The sequence below is a fragment of the Eptesicus fuscus genome, chromosome 9 (assembly GCF_027574615.1).
Source record: "Eptesicus fuscus isolate TK198812 chromosome 9, DD_ASM_mEF_20220401, whole genome shotgun sequence".
Classification (NCBI taxonomy): Eukaryota; Metazoa; Chordata; class Mammalia; order Chiroptera; family Vespertilionidae; genus Eptesicus; species Eptesicus fuscus.
Window position 1 is genome coordinate 9,802,087 of NC_072481.1, and position 17,284 is coordinate 9,819,370.

General features: G+C 57.0%; 1 protein-coding gene across 2 annotated transcripts in view; it reads left to right on the forward strand.

Annotated features, from left to right (window-relative positions):
* ARHGEF10L (Rho guanine nucleotide exchange factor 10 like) overlaps positions 1 to 12,948 on the forward strand; it is a 145,972-nt gene extending 133,024 nt beyond the window's left edge. For both annotated transcript variants that reach the window (XM_054720815.1, XM_028155506.2), the window contains 3 exons: positions 3,511 to 3,685; positions 10,795 to 10,917; positions 12,092 to 12,948. In XM_054720815.1, the coding sequence (XP_054576790.1) occupies positions 3,511 to 3,685; positions 10,795 to 10,917; positions 12,092 to 12,633 (840 nt within the window). In that variant the 3' untranslated portion in view covers positions 12,634 to 12,948. The remainder of the gene's footprint in view (positions 1 to 3,510; positions 3,686 to 10,794; positions 10,918 to 12,091) is intronic.
* The last annotated feature ends 4,336 nt before the right edge of the window (positions 12,949 to 17,284 follow it).

Genomic DNA, 17,284 nt, shown 5'->3' on the forward strand with positions numbered 1-17,284 from the left:
AGCGAGGGGCGGGGGCTGCTGTGCTGTGGTCCACATGTACCTTTGCCCTGCCCCCACCCGCCTTGCCACTGGGTTGGCGGGTTGCGCAGGCCTCGTGCAAAGCCCTTTGGGCCTGGAGACAGTCTTGTGAGGCCTCTGGAGAAATGAGTCTGGATTCCCACCCCTGACTTCTCCTTTAATTCGGTTCCGAAACCAGCAGGGCCGGCCGGCTGCAGATTCGGGGGCAGCTTTCTGTGGTCCCAGGCCTCTCGGTTTCAGCGCCGTCTGGCTTTTTCAGAGGCAGGGAACGCTCACGTTGCTGCAGGAGCCGGGCAGGAGCCTTCCTGCACCCGTGTGAGCACGCATCCGCCTTCCTGATGGTGCGTGTGTTTTTGTGTACAAGTATGTGCGAGCTGCCTTTGGAAAGTCTGGGCGGAGCACCTGCTCCCCATCCGCCTGTCCACCCCTTCACCGAGGGCGGCGCCCTGGGAAGTCAGGTTGGGTCTCAGTGTCTGATCGGTGAGGTCCTGGCCGGGCCTCTCCCAGCGAGGCCCCGGGGAGTGCCTGTCTGAGCAGGCGCTCGGCCTGCGTGTGGGCTTTCAGGAGCATTGTCTCCGGGGCAGGCTCTTCCGGAGGAAACACCCCCTCCACCAGGGGTTCCCGGAAGGAGCTGCCTCTCAAGAAACGAGAACTGTGCAGGCTGGAGGAAAAGGTGAAGGGATTAAGCAACACAGAACAAAACCCAACACCTCACCCACAGACAACAGTGTGGTGAGGACCAGAGGGAGGGGTAGGAGGAGGTGGAAGAGGGTAAAGGGGATGCATGGTGATGGGAGGAGACTTGGGGCGGGGTGAGGAACACAATGCAGTGTACAGATGTATAGAATTGTACTCCTGAAACCTGTGTAATTTTACTAACCAATGTCACCCCAATAGATTCAATAGAAAGGTTTTAAAAAAGAGGAAAGCAAAAGAGAACTGGAAGCTAGGGTTGCCAGGACTATGGGCAGCAGGTTTGGGGTGAAAGGACAGAGAAATGGAAATTTCACCCCCCCCCCCCCCCGCACTCCCCTGGCATTGCATGGTCTGGACTTGGCTTTGTGGAGGCTGTGAGGGGTTCAGCCTCTCCCCAAATTCCAGAGGCTCCCTGGCTGAGTCTCTAGCACCTGGGCCTTCACTGGGGTGGGTGCTGAGGAAAGAGGGACAGAGAACCCCCACCCCCCGGGAGCCCCTAGTCTGAGCCGCCGGTCTGAGGGAGGAAATAGCTCCCTGCCCTCTCGCTGCTCCTGGGGAGCCCCCACTTTGATGGAGATGCGCCCCTGCCCTTGGTGAACTTCCTGTCTGAGGGGGAGCTATCGCTGCTGCTCTCAGGGTCCCCCAGTAAGGGGTGAGCTGCAGAACCCTGCCTCCTGAGAGCACCCCATTTCCCCCAGCTGGGACTCGGAGCTCAGCCATCAGGGACTGGCTTAGAAAAAGCAATTTTGTTGGCCGTCTCAAAGTCTTGCCCTTCTGGGCCCTGCACTCGGATCAGGAATGAGATCAGGAACGAGCTTTGAGTTGATTGCCTTGGTTCCCTGTGGAGGACCCCCGAGCCCCCACCAGCTTCTTTGTCTCCATGGGAGACCTCTTGGTGATTTGCAATGGGATGGAGTTGGGTTGAGGCTCTGGCTAGAGTGACTCTGCAGCAAAACAAGCCGGGTCGTGTTACTGCCGCTTCCTGTTCACCAAGCTCACAGGAGGCCCGGAATTCCAGGCTCCTGCCACACACAGCTGATGAACTGAGCCCCTTTCCAAGGTAAACCCGGTCATGTCACTTACCGGCTCGGCCCCCTCCAGCACTTACAATCAACCTCTTCACTGTGGATTTTAAAAAATATATATTTTATTGATTTTTTACAGAGAGGATGGGAGAGGGATAGAGACTTAGAAACATCGATGAGAGAGAAACATCGATCAGCTGCCTCCTGCACACCCCCTACTGGGGAAGTGCCCACAACCAAGGTACATGCCCTTGACCGGAATCGAACCTGGGACCCTTCAGTCCGCAGGCCAAACCGGTTCCCCCCGCACTTCTTCCTCCCTCATTGTTTTTGCACGTGCCACTCTACCATTCACATTCTCCTATGTTCCTTACACAGTCTTTGTAAACGGTTTTGAATGGGTGTGGAACAGTCCACCGAGTGGGTACGTCGGAGTTACCTGACTGTCCCCAATGGTTGGGCACTTAGGTTGTTTCCAGTCTGCTGTGCTGGAGTTGTCTGCCTTTGAGCAACATCTGGATGTTGTAGATGAAGCTCAAGGGTCCGTCCGTTCACTCTGTGACCAGATTTTACTGTGTGCTGGTCCCTGTGCTGAGCAGGGGGTACTGACGGGCCTGAGGTTCAGTGTCTGCTGTTGGAGATCACAGTCCAGGGTGGGAGGCGCTGAGCAGACACAGGGCGGCGTAGGTGTCACGGGGCTGGACAGTGGAGAACCGCGTGCAGAAGGTGGTCCGATATAAGGGCGGTCGGGGTGCCTCATGGAAGTAGGGCATCATCCCGAGGGGGAGTCTTAGGTGCTGAAAGGCTGTTGCTAGGAGGGCGCTGGGTGATGCACACAGCACGTAGGTCACCGTGAGGGCGGAGGCATGGCCGCGTGGTTCCTCCTGAGCGTCCTTCCCACACAGGCTCGGGTGGGCCTGGCGTGGAGGGAGCCTGCCAGGGCAGAGCTGAGGCAGAGGCGGGCAGAGTGCTGAGTTAAAGAACTTGGACTTTGTATGGGTGTGGGGTGGGGTGGGGCAATGGTAAGATATGTACACATATAATACCTCATAAAAAAAATGTCAAAAAAAAAAAAAGAACTTGGACTTTGTCCTGCAGTGGATGGGAATTCTGACTGTCCTCTCTCTTTAAAAAAGAGGTTTTCTTTAAAAGACCAAAATTATACATACACCTATTAAAAAAATCAAATAGCATAGAATGGTTCATCCCCAGTCCCCTTCCTGGGAGGAAATACTTGTCACCTGTTTCTGTTTTTAATTCACCTGGCATGACTGTAACTTGTCTGCCCTGCTGGTCCCTGGCTTATCAATTTTGGACATTCTGTGTTGCCTCCCCGCTGTAAAAGGTGAGGATTTGGCTCACAGCACCCACCTCTCTTCCCAGTAGTTGTGTTGGTTGCCTTTGTTACTTTAGACAATATGTCAGCGGCTGCTTCCTTCCATGCCTTTAGTTCTTTCTCTCCATCACAGTGGCATGCTGGAGCCGGGTCCTGTCAACTCCTAAGAGCCTGGTGTGTGTGAATTTCTCCCCGCTCCTTGTTTAGTGATGTTGTGTGGGTAGCTTGAGATTGGCCCTGTTGGAAGTATTTACACCATGGGAATTGGCAGACACGACACACCAGGGTACCTCTGCCTGTTAAACAATTACCAACACGCCACTGCTGGGCTTCTGGGGTTTCCTTCCGGCCTCAGCTGGTTCAGGCAGAGGCCAGAGTAGCGTGACCCCCAGGTGTTTGGCTGGCCCAGCACCAACACCCCGACTCTGTCCGCAGCAAAGCTTCGAGGCGCACCAGGATGAGGCCGTGAGCGTGACGCACATGGTGAAGGCAGGCAGCGGCGTCTGGATGGCTTTCTCCTCCGGCTCCTCCATCCGCCTCTTCCACACGGAGACGCTGGAGCACCTGCAGGAGATCAACATCGCCACCAGGACCACCTTCCTCCTGCCAGGTGAGGCTGCGGGGGCCTCGTCCCGGGCCTGCGGAGGGCGGGCGCTGACATTGGCAGCCGGCAGAGGTGCATCCTGCCCAGCCCGTCTCATTAACCTTGTGGGAGCCTTGGGTCAGCCTTGAAACTGGGCCTCCAAGGGGGGAAGTGGTGGGTTTAGAATTCGAGCCCAGGACTGTCCTTTGAAAGCCCTGCTCGCTGTCACCACGTGCCCCCTCACCCTGCGGCACAGAGGGCACCGGCTCGCAGGAAGTAAGGCTCCGAGCTCAGCGGACTCTCCCAAGCCAGGCAGCTGCTAAAAAGCCACTCTGGGTGGGAAGCAGGCCTGTCTACACCTGCCACTCCTCAGGTGGACAAAGAACCAATTCTGCCTCGAATCACCTTCAGCGAGAGGTGACGGGGGAGAGCGAGGGCTGAACAAGGGGCTCTTCTCTTAGAGGTTTTTCTAAGAAAGGCAGCTGTCCCTTTAAGTTCCCTGGCCAGGCTGGGAGGTGGGGTTGGACAGCACCCCCCGGGGGAGCCCGTGCTTCCTCCTGCAGAGCTGTTGGGGAGAGGTGATGGGGAGGATTCAGGTTGGAGCGCACCTACCCACTGCCCCGTTTCTGTCTGAGGCTTTGGTGGAATTGGCTCCCGGCAGCAGCTCCCTTACCATCTGCTGCCCATGCTGCCGCCCAGACCCCCACAGGCTGTGCTGGGAGAGCCAGGGCGGCCACCTGCTCAGGGCGCATTCCTGCCCACAGCTGGCCTGAGAGCAGACCACAGAGCCAGCTGCAGCCGCCTGCCTTGCCTCCCTGCTTGGCCCAGCTCCCACCAGACAGGCCGACTGACCCGCGTTGGTCTGGGAGGAGGAAGAAGCTCCGTCTTGCCCAAGCACTGCAGGCTCAGCTGGTGTTAGCAGCTGGGGAGCTGAAGGGCCCTGAGGCCAGGGACAGAGCAGGCATGGCAGGCTGAGGGCCTGGCGGCAATTGTTACCAGGACTCGGCAAATGGGCCACGGCGTCGCTAAAAGCAGCTGAGCCGGGAGACTGACCTCCCGTTGTGTGAGGCTGGGCTGAGGGCAGGCATGCTAGTCAGCATTTTGGGGCCATGGGAGCCTGCTTACCCCAGAGGCCTGGTTCCGGACCCCACATAGAGCGCCTGGAAATCACCCTGGCCCCTGCTTCCGCCCAGCTAGTTGAGACTGTCCTTGCCTTGTGGCCACAGGGGATCTTGTATAACAACAAGATCAACAACAAACAGCGATAGTATGTAATTAACTACCACCCTGCCATGAGCCCTACTGTGAGCGAGCTCCTGGGCGCTTTACCTACAGGGTCTCACTTCATCTTAACCCCACGAGGTGGGGGTTGTCCCTGCTCTACAGATGCAGAAACTGAGGTTTGTTCAGCAGGTCAGGAGGCTGGTCTGTGGTCATACCGCCTGCCAGAGGCAGAACTGGGGTCACAAGAGGTCAGACTCACTTCAGAGTCCCACTGTGTGTAATGGGGGAAGGGATGACTTTAGAGGAACCCAGAGTCCGGGCTCCATCACGTTGGGTCTCTTTGCCTCCCGGAACCTCTGGTCCCTCTATGGGACTGGAGGTGGTTCCGGGCTCCTGGTAAATGCCACCGGATGTGGGAAGGCACCTTGCCCAGGCCTGGGGTGTGGTGGGTACACCAGGAGAAGTAATGCCGCCTAACCTTTTCCCTGGGGTGCGGGAGGGGCTTGCAGGGCCGTGTTATGGGTCTTTTTCTTTTGCAGCTTTTTTTTTTTTTGTATTTCATAGGATTTAGCCATTCTACAAAGTAAATCCATTTAGCTATGATAGATGTGTCTCTGTATCACAAAATATTCCCCCATTCATGCTGATAGCTAAATTATTTCAAGTGAGCGGGATAAGGAGGAAATCGCCCTATCTCTGGGCCTTTCTGATCTTGTCAATCTCATCTGTGGGAGTGGGGAGAGTGAGAGGAAGAGTCACGGTTACCGGGGCCGGAGGTGCATTTGTGGGCAGATCGGCTGCAGGTGGAAAAACCCCAGCTCCCACGGCACACCTGACTCACGGTGGACGTTCAAAACACGCGCCCACGCCCCCTGGCTGAGCTGCTCTTTGCACTTGCCCCTCAAAGAAGGGAGAGCGTTCATCATGGTGATGGTTATTTCAGAGGCAGGTAAACCGAGGCCTGGGAGGTTAAACGACTGGTCCAAGGTCACGCTGCTGACGAGCTCTCTCACAGCCTTACTGTGCCGCTCTCTCACAGCCTTACTGTGCCATCCCCCTTCCTGGGCCTCAGTTTCCCCATCTGTATGGTGAGGGGCCGAGATTTGAGTCAGAGCTTGACCATGTCGTGTAGGGAGGCCCGGAACCTGGAGTCGGGCAGGCTCTGCTGGGATCCTGGCTCTGCCACTTGGCAGCCCTGGGACTGGGAGCCGGTGGGGGACCTCTCTGATCCTTGGGCCCTGCCTCTCAGGGAGTTGTGGGCCTGAGACGGTGGAGCCTCTGGCTTGAGTAAGTCTCAGTCCCCAATGGTGCTGTGCACGGTCATCGGCTCCAGCATGCCTCCTCGGCCATCCCCATCCCTGGTCACCCTGGCTACTGTGGGCCATGCATCTCCCAAGGGGCTCCTTGCTCACCCCCACCCTCCGAGTCCATGCCCTTCCCACCTCATCGGCTACATCAGAGCAGACAGAGCCACCCCTACGCTCGCCGGACCTCTTTGGGGCTGGGCCCTGGGCACGTCCGGGATGGAGGCTGAGGTTCCTGGATACAGGGCTTCCCGAAGGTTACTGCCCTGGGCCTCCTCCCCCCGGCCTGACTGTTCCTACACCATACTGAGAGCCCCCATACCCAAGGACCCCCACACCCGAGGGATGCTGGGCCGGAGCTAGCATGGGGCAGAGGGCGGCTTCAAATCCACCCACCTTGTGCCTCGGCTAAGGAACAACAGAGCAGGACTCGTCCGTTCTTTGTTAGAAATATTTAGAAAAGGCTTTTAAGTATTTTTTCTTTGCCCACACCAGCAAATGAAATAATTGCATAATTAGTAATAAATTTGTTCCTCCTTTACGCGTGGATTTCTTTAAGGGGACGTAAAATATTTATCACGCTTCCTTCCCCCGACCCCTGTCTTCTCCTCGGCACCCGACTGGTATTAATGCATTTTCGAGCCTAAATTCCCTCCTCCTCTTAACTAGACAGGTCATTAATAAAATGTTCTCCGAGAGCCCGAGCTTTTTAAAGTTGCATATCTCCAGATAGATGGCTCGGGCGAGCTGCACACTGCTGCATTAAGTCTCTGTGATAAAATATTTATCCACCATTAGAATTTTTTTCTCTCGGACTGTTTGTGAGGTGCCTTGCTCTTTCCCTCGAGGCGGAGGGGGAGGAGGAAGGGCCCCGGATTGAGGTCTGATGATGAAGTCATTTCTCAATTCCGGCGTCTCTTTTGGCTTCTCGCTGCCTTCCTTTCGCTCGCTGGGTTTCGGCTATGGGAACGGGGGTGGGGATGGGGAGGGGAGGGCGGGAGGATGCAGGGGCATCAGGAAATGGTCTCCTTCTGGTCTGCAGGATCCCGGGGCCCCGGAAAAGGAGGTGAGGCGCTAGAGATGAAAAATTTGCCACTGTTTACGCGCTTGGCTTTATTGTTTGTGTGGGTTTATGGCTCTGGTGGAGCTGGTCTGAAGAGTCTAGGTCCTTTTAATAATTATAGCTGTTTTCCTAATAGCCTGCCTTTATTGATTGTGTACTAGGGCTAAGAGCTGTGCTCAACCGTGTATATATATTATCTCTATATATGCTGTATATGTATGTACATGTATATTTCTAATAATCATAAAATTGAGCAAGGTAGGTTTGTAATAGTCATTGATCAATGAAAGTGACTTGTTAATTCACACAGTTAATCGGTGACATCAGCACCTGTTTCCTTTTCCACTTTCCTATATTTTTCATTCATTCATTCATTCATTCACCCACCCATTTACTCACGGATACTTTTTGAGTGTCTGCCATGGGCCATGGTACTGGGAATGGACCTCGAGCACGGATAGGCCTCTGCCCTCATGCAGCTTGTATTTGGGACAGCGAACAGGAAGTAAGGAGAAGGGAGAAGAGGGTAGTTACAGGCCTTGGCCAGGGCCAGGAGGGAAGACAGCTGGTGACGAGAGGGAGCTGGTAGCCTGAGCCTGTTGCTCGGACTTCCCGAGGGCCGGAGCGGGACCGGAGGTGTCCTAGTAGTTGATGCAGGTGTGGGGCAGAGTCCCGGCTCCACGGACACGCAGATGCTGCGTGTGAAATAAATAGCGCCTGCCGTCAAGTGATGAACTGGCTTTTTTCGGTGTGGTTTGCATTTCCACATCGAATCAATACTATGAATATGACTTTTTGAGTTTGCGTCGTATTGCCAGACTCATATATCTCCCTGCCTGCTGACAGCTCCATTTGGCTGGCTAACGTGCATCTCAAGCAGCACATCCGGCCGAGAACTTGGACTTCCACCCCAAGCCCGCTCCTCCCCCATCTCCGTCGGTGTCACTGCCATGTACCCGGCTGCACGAGACCAAACCCTCGGAGTTGCCCTAGATTCCTCCCCTTTCTCTCCTCCCACTCTGGTCTGTCAACGGGTCTGTTGTTCTGCTTCAAAACGGACCTCGAACCTGTTGGCTTCTCATTTTCATCCTGCCACCATTGCGTCGCTGTCATCATCTTACGCCCCCTTCTTCCATCACACTGCTAAAACGCTCCTTTAAAATCAGGTCAATCACTCACCTGGTAGACCTTCTGGTAGCTTCTCATCACACTCAGAGCGAACAGTCACAGTCCTTACCCCGACTCGTCCTGACCTCCCTCTGCTCACCTCGAGTTTGCCCTGGTCTCCGAGCTGCTCTGGCTTCAGTCTGTTCCACCGGCCTGCTAAGCTCGTTCTTGTCACAGGGCCTTTGCATGTGCTGTCTCCCATGCATGTGCTGCCTTGACATGGCTGCCTTCTCCTTGTCATCCTGATCTTGCATCCTCACACCTACCTCCCCATCCTTCCTGGAAGCAGACTGAGGCATGAAGTCCCAGGACTCCCCTCCCCTGTTCCCATCACCCCATTGGAATCCTCTGCCAGTGTTTATGTTCCTTGTTTATGTTTTCATGTCCCATGTTCCCTTGCCAGGACTGCACGGACACGGTAGCCACTATTAAAATTAAATGGAATGAAAAAGTCAACCCCTCAGCCCCACTGCACGGACACGGTAGCCACTATTAAAATTAAATGGAATGAAAAAGTCAACCCCTCAGCCCCACTGCACGGGAAGCCCTGTACCCTGTAGCCACATTTTAAGTGCTCAGTAGTCATGTGGTTAATGGCTATATAATTGGACATTCTGGTAGAGAACATTAGCATCATGCCAGAAAGTTCTAGAGTGTTTGCTCTTCAAGAGCAGAACATTGTGTATGGTTTCGGCTGTGCCTCCGCACTGAGGGCGGAATCCTGCACACAATAGGTGCTGGGAATGCCCCGGGGTTCCGAGTGAATGGATGGGTGACGATAGGGCACGCTGGGTTAGACAAGGCTGTGCGGGCCCATAATGAAACCCTTCTTCCGGGGTGACTGGAGCCCCATCATTCTCCTCCGAGACGGTTTGCTCTGCAGAGGAGGCCCCTACCCCTCCTCGTACGGACCTGAGGCAATTTGCGCAAGAGCTGAGAGGCACTGGGAGTACCAGGCTGTAATAGGCAGGGGCTCGAGTGCGGCTCCCCACCCTGCACTCACCAGCTGGGAGAACCCTGGGCCTTAGCATTCCCATCTGGGAAATGGGCACAGCCTCTGTGCCTTGCATGCCTCTCAGTGGCTGCAAGGCTTACGTCAGACTAGAGCAAACATGAGTGCTCTAAAGCCGACGCTCCAAAGCAGTTTTCTCAACATGCGGCCCCTGGACGGGCAGCATCCGTGCCACCAAGGACCTTGCTAGAAACGCCGTTTGGGGCCTCACCTCTAGAGGGTGGGTCCCCAGCTGGGAGCCCTCCTGTGGTGCCAATTGCAGGCCCAGGTTGAGGACCACCGCTCTCAGCATCATTTCACACATCACGTGTCATTGTTATTGCCAAGATGCGTGGCAGGAGTTAGAATTTCCTTTCCGGGAGAGTCAGCCCCTCTCAGCGGGGCCGAAGGATCTGGGCCAGAAGCGGGCCAGCCCTCTGGGCAGCCAGGCGTCCGCTCTGGGCCTCTTCTTCACGCCCATCCTCACTGACCCGACTGTTGGCAATGGAACAGCCACTATAACGGCGGACAGCACCGTCTGTGCACACCTCATGCCGGCGCTGGCTCAAGTGACTCACATGCCTCGACTCATTTCATCCTCAGGACAAGGCTAGGAAACTCGTCCTTGCCTGCCCTGCTCTCGGCACTGGCTGTGCAGCCCACACTGTCTTCCTCCCTGTGCAGAGCAGTGGGACCCTCCTTGCCATCACTGTTTGCTAAAAAGAAGAGCCACACCCAGGGGATCGCCGACAAGAGCTAACCTGGGCCGACATCGGAAACATGCTCGTTCCTGGCACCGAGCTGTCCTCTTCGCTGTCGGCCCAGGGACTGCAGGGAGGAAGGCCCGTGGGCAACACGTCCGGCCCGGGCTGGAAAGTTAGGGCTGCAGCAGTTTGTCAGTTTGCTTTGCTTCTCGTATCCGCCCTGGCCCCTCCCATGCATCCCGTCTGCACCAACCTCCTTCACCTCAAACCTGCACCTTCCCAGGCCTCCCTGGCTTCACTCCCAGGCGGAGTGACCCTGGTGGTGACCCTGGTGTGGGCCCTGGGCCTGCCCCGTGTGCCAGAGCACCCAGCCCCTCTCTGTGGAAGCTCACAGGAGCCAGCACCGTGCTCTATGGCGTTCCCTCGTTGCATCCTTGCAGCAGCCCCAGGTTACACGGGAGGAAACTGAGGCTGGGTAAGGGAGCACTCGGCTCTGGCGTCCAGGGGCCAGGCCCCAGCCACGTCAGCCTCCCAAGCCCCAGCTCTTAACCATACCCCGTCCAGCTTCTTGCTTGTCTCACCGGAGGAGCCCGGGGGGTACCACTTCCTCAATTTGAGGTGGCTCCCAGAACCCGCTGCTGCCCCCGGGAGCATTCTGCTCATGCTCACCTCTCTCACTGCAGGCCAGAAGCATGTGTGCGTGACCAGCCTCCTGATCTGCCAGGGTCTGCTCTGGGTGGGCACCGACCAGGGTATCATCGTCCTGCTGCCCGTGCCTCGGCTGGAAGGCATCCCCAAGATCACAGGTGAGGTTCTGGGAAAGTCTTGTTGGGGCCCAGGAGTCAGCTGCAGATGGAGGGGCCTGGGGGCATGGTGAATCATGCCCAGATGTTTGTGGGTGTCTGTTCTCCAGTTTTCTTGGTTATCTCAGGCAGCACTGTGGTACAATGCAATTAAATCATCTCAGCCCCATAGCCTCCCACTTTCTATCTGAGTCTCAGTTTCCCAGTCTGGCAAATGGGCACAGTAGTGCATATCGGCCAGGTGGATTGAAGACTGGCTGAGACACCTGACTGACAGCAGAGACTCTGCCGGGCCCATTCTGCTCCTGCCCCACAGCAGCTTCAAAACGTCCAGGCTCCAGAGATAGACATAACTGAGGGCTCCTTGGGGTGGGGGCTTTGTACAAACATGTGTGCATAGATTAGAGGAAGGTCTGCCCTGATGTGTGGTAGCAGGGCCCAGGAGGATAAGTGGGTCAGGGAGGACCCCAGAGCCCTGGGCCGCTCTTTGCCTCCTCCCTGAGAGCAGGGGTGAGTGGGAGGGAGGAGCCCCAAGGGAGGCCAGCCCCACCAGATCTCAAGCTCTCTGCTAAAGAAAACCCCTACATTCTGAGATTTCCTGCTTGCATCATATAGGTCATATTCATCCTGGGCTGGGTCCTGGGGTTGCAGGGATGTACTGGGCAGAGAGACCCTGCCCCCAAGGAGTGATGGTCTGGTGGGGTGGCTGTAGTCCAGGGTGGCAGGTGCTAAGTGGGGGCCCACGGACTCTGGGCACAGAGACAGAGTGATCAGCTCTCCATGGTGATTTCCGGAAGGATGTGCTGTGGAGGAGCTCGAGCTGGGCTTCCACGGATGTTATAGAATCGGGTGGGTGGGAAAGGCTCTGTAGATGGAGGCAATGGTGTGGGCAAAGGCCCTGAGCCGTGTGGGTGGCTCAGGCAGGGAGCTGCAGGCGCTTTCATACTGAGGGTCCCCCCGTGCTTTCTAAGGTCACTCTTGTCCTGCTTCACCCGAGAAAGTAGCCTGGAGCATGGGCGAGCCCTACCCCAGACCCATGGCCCCCTGACAAGGTTCCAATATAGATTGCAGTTACAACCCCCCAAACCCCACAATCAGAAAGTTCTCCCAGAGACGGGTGGGTGCCTTGCTTAAAGCTCTGGACCTTTGGCCCCTTCTCTCTGCCCCACGTCTGCAGGGAAAGGCATGGTCTCCCTCAACGGTCACTGCGGGCCTGTGACCTTCCTGGCCGTGGCTACCAGCATCTTGGCTCTGGACATCCTACGGACGGACCAGGAGGAGGCCGAGGGCCCCAAGGCCGAGGAGGACAAGCCGGACGGGCAGGCTCCCGAGCCAGCGCCCGCACCCTCCAGCCACGTGGGCCGGGAGCTGACCCGCAAGAAGGGCATTCTCCTGCAGTACCGGCTGCGCTCCACGGCCCACCTCCCCGGCCCGCTGCTCTCAGTGCGGGAACCCGCGCCCACTGATGGCTCCGCCCTGGAGCACAGCGAGGAGGACGGCTCCATCTACGAGATGGCCGACGACCCTGATGTCTGGGTGCGCAGTCGGCCGTGCGCCCGCGATGCCCACCGCAAGGAGATCTGCTCCGTGGCCATCATCTCTGGCGGGCAGGGCTACCGGAACTTCGGCAGTGCCTCGGGTGTGGGCGGGAGGCCGGCCCCCTGCGGGGAGACGGACAGCACCCTCCTCATTTGGCAGGTGCCACTGTTGACGCTATAGCCCCCACCCAGGGAGCAGAGCTGCAGCCGTGCCCCGCTCTCGGCCTGCGTGGGACCTTCGGCCGGCCAGGGCCCCCGGGAGTGTGGGTGGAATCGCCTTCCAGGGACCTGCACAGGGCTGTGTGGATGGTCCTGGGTGTCTAGTAACTACTCAGGTGGACAGGCTGGGTCTCTAGTAACTACCCAGGTAGACAGGCTGGGTCTCCAGTAACTACCCAGGTGGACAGGCTGGGTCTCCAGTAACTACCCCAGGTGGACAGGCTGGGTCTCTAGTAACTACCCAGGTGGACAGGCTGGGTCTCCAGTAACTACCCAGGTGGACAGGCTGGGTCTCCAGTAACTACCCCAGGTGGACAGGCTGGGTCTCCAGTAACTACCCCAGGTAGACAGGCTGGGTCTCCAGTAACTACCCAGGTGGACAGGCTGGGTCTCCAGTAACTACCCAGGTGGACAGGCTGGGTCTCTAGTAACTACCCCAGGTGGACAGGCTGGGTCTCTAGTAACTACCCAGGTAGACAGGCTGGGTCTCTAGTAACTACCCAGGTGGACAGGCTGGGTCTCTGGTAACTACCCAGATGGACAGGCTGGGTCTCTACTTACTACCCCAGGTGGACAGGCTGGGTCTCTAGTTACTATCCCAGGTGGACAGGCTGGGTCTCTAGTAACTACCCAGGTAGACAGGCTGGGTCTCTAGTAACTACCCAGGTGGACAGGCTGGGTCTCTAGTAACTACCCAGGTGCATAGGCTGGGTCTCTAGTTACTATCCCAGGTGGACGGGCTGGGTCTCTAGTAACTACCCCAGGTGGAGGGGCCTGGGTCTCTAGTAATGACCCAGGTGCACAGGCTGGGTCTCTAGTACCTACCCAAGTGGACAGGCTGGGTCTCTAGTAACTACCCAGGTGCATAGGCTGGGTCTCTAGTTACTACCCCAGGTAGACAGGCTGGGTCTCTAGTAACTACCCCAGGTGGACAGGCTGGATCTCTAGTTACTACCCAGGTGGACAGGCTGGGTCTCTAGTAGCTACCCCAGGTTGATGGGCCTGGGTCTCTAGTTATTACCCATGTGGACAGGCTCGGTCTCTAGTAACCACCCAGGTGGACAGGCTGGGTCTCTAGTTACTACCCATGTGGACAGGCTGGGTCTCTAGTTATTACCCATGTGGACAGGCTCGGTCTCTAGTAACCACCCAGGTGGACAGGCTGGGTCTCTAGTTACTACCCATGTGGACAGGCTGGGTCTCTAGTTACTACCCCAGGTGGACAGGCTGGGTCTCTTGTAGCTACCCCAGGTGGATAGGCTGGGTCTCTAGTTACTATCCAGGTGGACAGGCTGGGTCTCTAGTTATTATCCATGTGGACAGGCTGGGTCTCTAGTAACCACCCAGGTAGACAGGCCTGATCTCTAGTAACTGTCTTGGCTGAGCAGAGGAAACCTCTTCCTTTTAAAACAAGATGAAATTTAGAGTTTGGGGGAGGGGCTTGGGTTTGTGGAGAGGGAAGACTCCTCTGGAGGAAATGGCCTTTTTAAAAACAAAACAAAACACAAAACCTCACAACTGCCTGGCAAGCCCAGCGCCTCTTGTCTGGCCGAGCGGGGCTCAGAGGTGGCCACGCGCCCCTCCTGGAAGGGCGTGAGTGTGTGCGTGTATGAGAGCGTGTGGGCTGGTGTGTGAATATATATAAATACGTATATATGGTGTATATTATCTGTGTATAAATAAAGTCTGTACATATTGGAGCTCTGGGAGATGCTGGAATAAAAGGCGAGAATAACATCGGTGCTTGGATTGAGGGGTTTTTCTTTTTGAGATGGGACGCGGGGAGAGACCGAGAGCAGCTGCCTCTGGTGGGGACTGTTTGGGAGCCGGAGTGACGCCGCCCTCGGCAGGAGTGGCCGAGGCCCCGCACCCGAAAACCTGCCACAAGAGCAGCCCCAGGACTGCCGTTCCCTGTGGTCGCCATTGGTCATCGATGGCTACTTAATTTTTAAAATTAATTACAACTAACTTAAATGACAAATTCACTTTCTCATCCCATTAGCTTGCAGAGCCCTACAGGTGAGTGCTGGCTGTTGGACAACAGGAAGTGGACAGGCCTGGGTCTCGAGTATCCTTTTCCACCACCCTGGAAAGTTCCCTTCTGCTCGACAAGGGGCTCTTGGGAGCTTCTTTTCTGAATATCTATAAAAATAAAAAGGGCAATATGCTAATGAGACCAGACGTCCTTCTGGACGTCCTTCCTTCTGGACAAAGTCGCAGTGGGCGGGGGGCCAAGGCAGAGGCAGCCGAGGCAGAGGCGGCAGAGGCCCCTGGCCACAGTGGCGGCGGGCGGGGGCCTGGGCCAAGGCCCTTGCATGAATTCCGTGCATCGGGCCTCTAGTGATTTGATAAAAAGGCTGGGCCCCAGCTCTGGAGGGTACGGAGGCAGGACGCCTTGGCTCTGCCAACCTGGGAAAGAAGGAACCTGGGGCTTCACCACATGGAAGGTCGGGTCTGGGTTGTTGCTATGGGCAACAGAGCAAGGCAAGGATGGGGCTGAGGCCCCTGAGTCTGAGGGAAGATGGGGTGAGTGCTGGTGGTGGGAGCAGAGCCTGGGCTGTGGGGGAATTGGCAGGTGGGGCTGCCCGGGGTCCTGGATTCCTTCTGGCTCGATCTCCATCCTTATATTCCTAGAGCTGCCTGCACGGAAAAAAACAAAACCCAAACCCACCGCCCAAAAGGGAAGTGTTTCCTCCACCTTCCCACCCAGCCATCTCTGTCATCCGTCCGAGAGTCTGTCCACCCACCCGCCCGTCTGTTCTCTCTTCCACACTCACCAAGAGCGGCCCCAGGACAAGGGAGAAGGAAAGCAGGGCCCCGTGGAGATGGGAGGCACACCTCTCACCTGGACCCTCCGAGAAGCTCGAAGCTCTGGGAAGCCAGCGAGAAGAGCCGCCGCGGAGAGGATGTTTCCACCGGGTCCTAACCACCCGGCGGGGCCGCACTCCCTGGAGGAGCCAGTCTCACATCCACATCTTTCAAAAACCCCTCGAGCTTCTGCTAGATTCAGGCACCGTGTTGGCTGCTGGGGCCATGGAGGGCCGTGGCATCCCTGCCCCTAGGAAGTGCCTGGTTAGAGGGCAGGGCAGGCAGAGGTGGCAGCAGGTGTAGGCTTGGGGTCGGGGAGGGTGTGCCGAGAAAGGGGGAGGTCCTCTGGCAGGGGCGGCCTATGGAAGACGGCGTGTGTAGCCTGTCATGGTTGGCTCGATTGCCAGAAGGCAAGCAGGGGCTGGGGGAGCTGTGTATGCAGGAACCATGGCCATGGGCACTGACCAATGAATGACATTCCGTTCCAGCTGAACCCATCTTCTCAGGCCTCAGTTTCCCAATTGGTATGAAAGGGAGACTCACTACTGTCCTGCCCACCTCTCACGGGAGAGGAGTGTCCTATCTAAGTACGAGTGGGACAAAGGGCACGGTGCTCAGGTCAGTTACCAAGTGCCCTGCAGGGCGGGGCTCCCATGGGTGCTTCTATCCCGTTCATCAAATGCTGGTCAAGACTTTGCCTAGACCCTCCGAGTGACTAGTGAGTAGAGGCCGCTTGGGACGATGAGCAAGCCTGAAGCCTAGGATCCTGCAGGCCTGCGTTCAAGGACAGCCCCGCCGAAGACCTGCCGTGTGTCTCCCAGCCTCAGTTTCCTCATCCCTAAAACGGGCACCACGACTGACACCTTGCACGGTGGCTGTGGGCCAGTGGTGACCAGCCCACGGAAAGGGCCCGGAGCAGTCCTCCAACGGCGGCTTTGTGACTATTCCCGACGTCATCGCAGCCGCCTTGCTGCGCGCTATCGGAGGCAGACTGCTTTTGCTGAGACTTCTCCCCTTTTGCTCAGGAGTTGGCGTCTGAGAGCTCCGTGGGTCTGTTAGATCCCGGATCTGTGGATCTAATGGGCCCGTGACATCCATCGCCGAGACAACGAGTGAAATTATCAGATCAGGCAACACTCATTTCCGTGTCTCTGACAACAGCAAGGGAGGATGGGGGCGTCGGAAACGACTCCGAGACGTGCGGCGGATGTGCCTTGCGCCTGAGAGGGGGCCCTCGCTTTAGATGTGGATCAGAGTAACAATAACCATGGCACTTGGGCGTGCCAGCTCATTTCACCCTCTCGGACCCTCCCCTTGCCTCCTTCTGCAGGCGAGGGACCTGAGGCTCAGGGAGGGTAAGTAAATGCCCGGGGAAGCGTCAGGGCCGAGACCGAGGCCTGTCTGCCACCACAGCCAGACGTTTAGCCGCCAGGGGACGCCCCCTCCAAGAGCAAATCATCCCACTAGACAGCTGAACGCCTTTGCTGGCCTGTCACTAGGCTCAAGTCACTGGGGATACAACATTGTCCCCGTGTTCCTCGTGAGACCCCCCCCCCCAGTCCAGCAAGCAGGATGCTGGTGCCAAAGAGATGCAACCAAGGCAGGCTTCCTGGAGGCAGTGGGATGTGGTGCACAAATGAGGGCTTTGGAGTGATGCAGATTTGGGTTTGAATCTTGGCTCTATCACCTATTTCCTTTGTGGCCTTAGACATGTGATAATCTGTGCTGCCATGGCCTCCGCTGAATAAATGGTCCATGACGCCTCCCTTGCGGGGTGGCCGTGAGCACCCAGGAGGTGTTAGGTG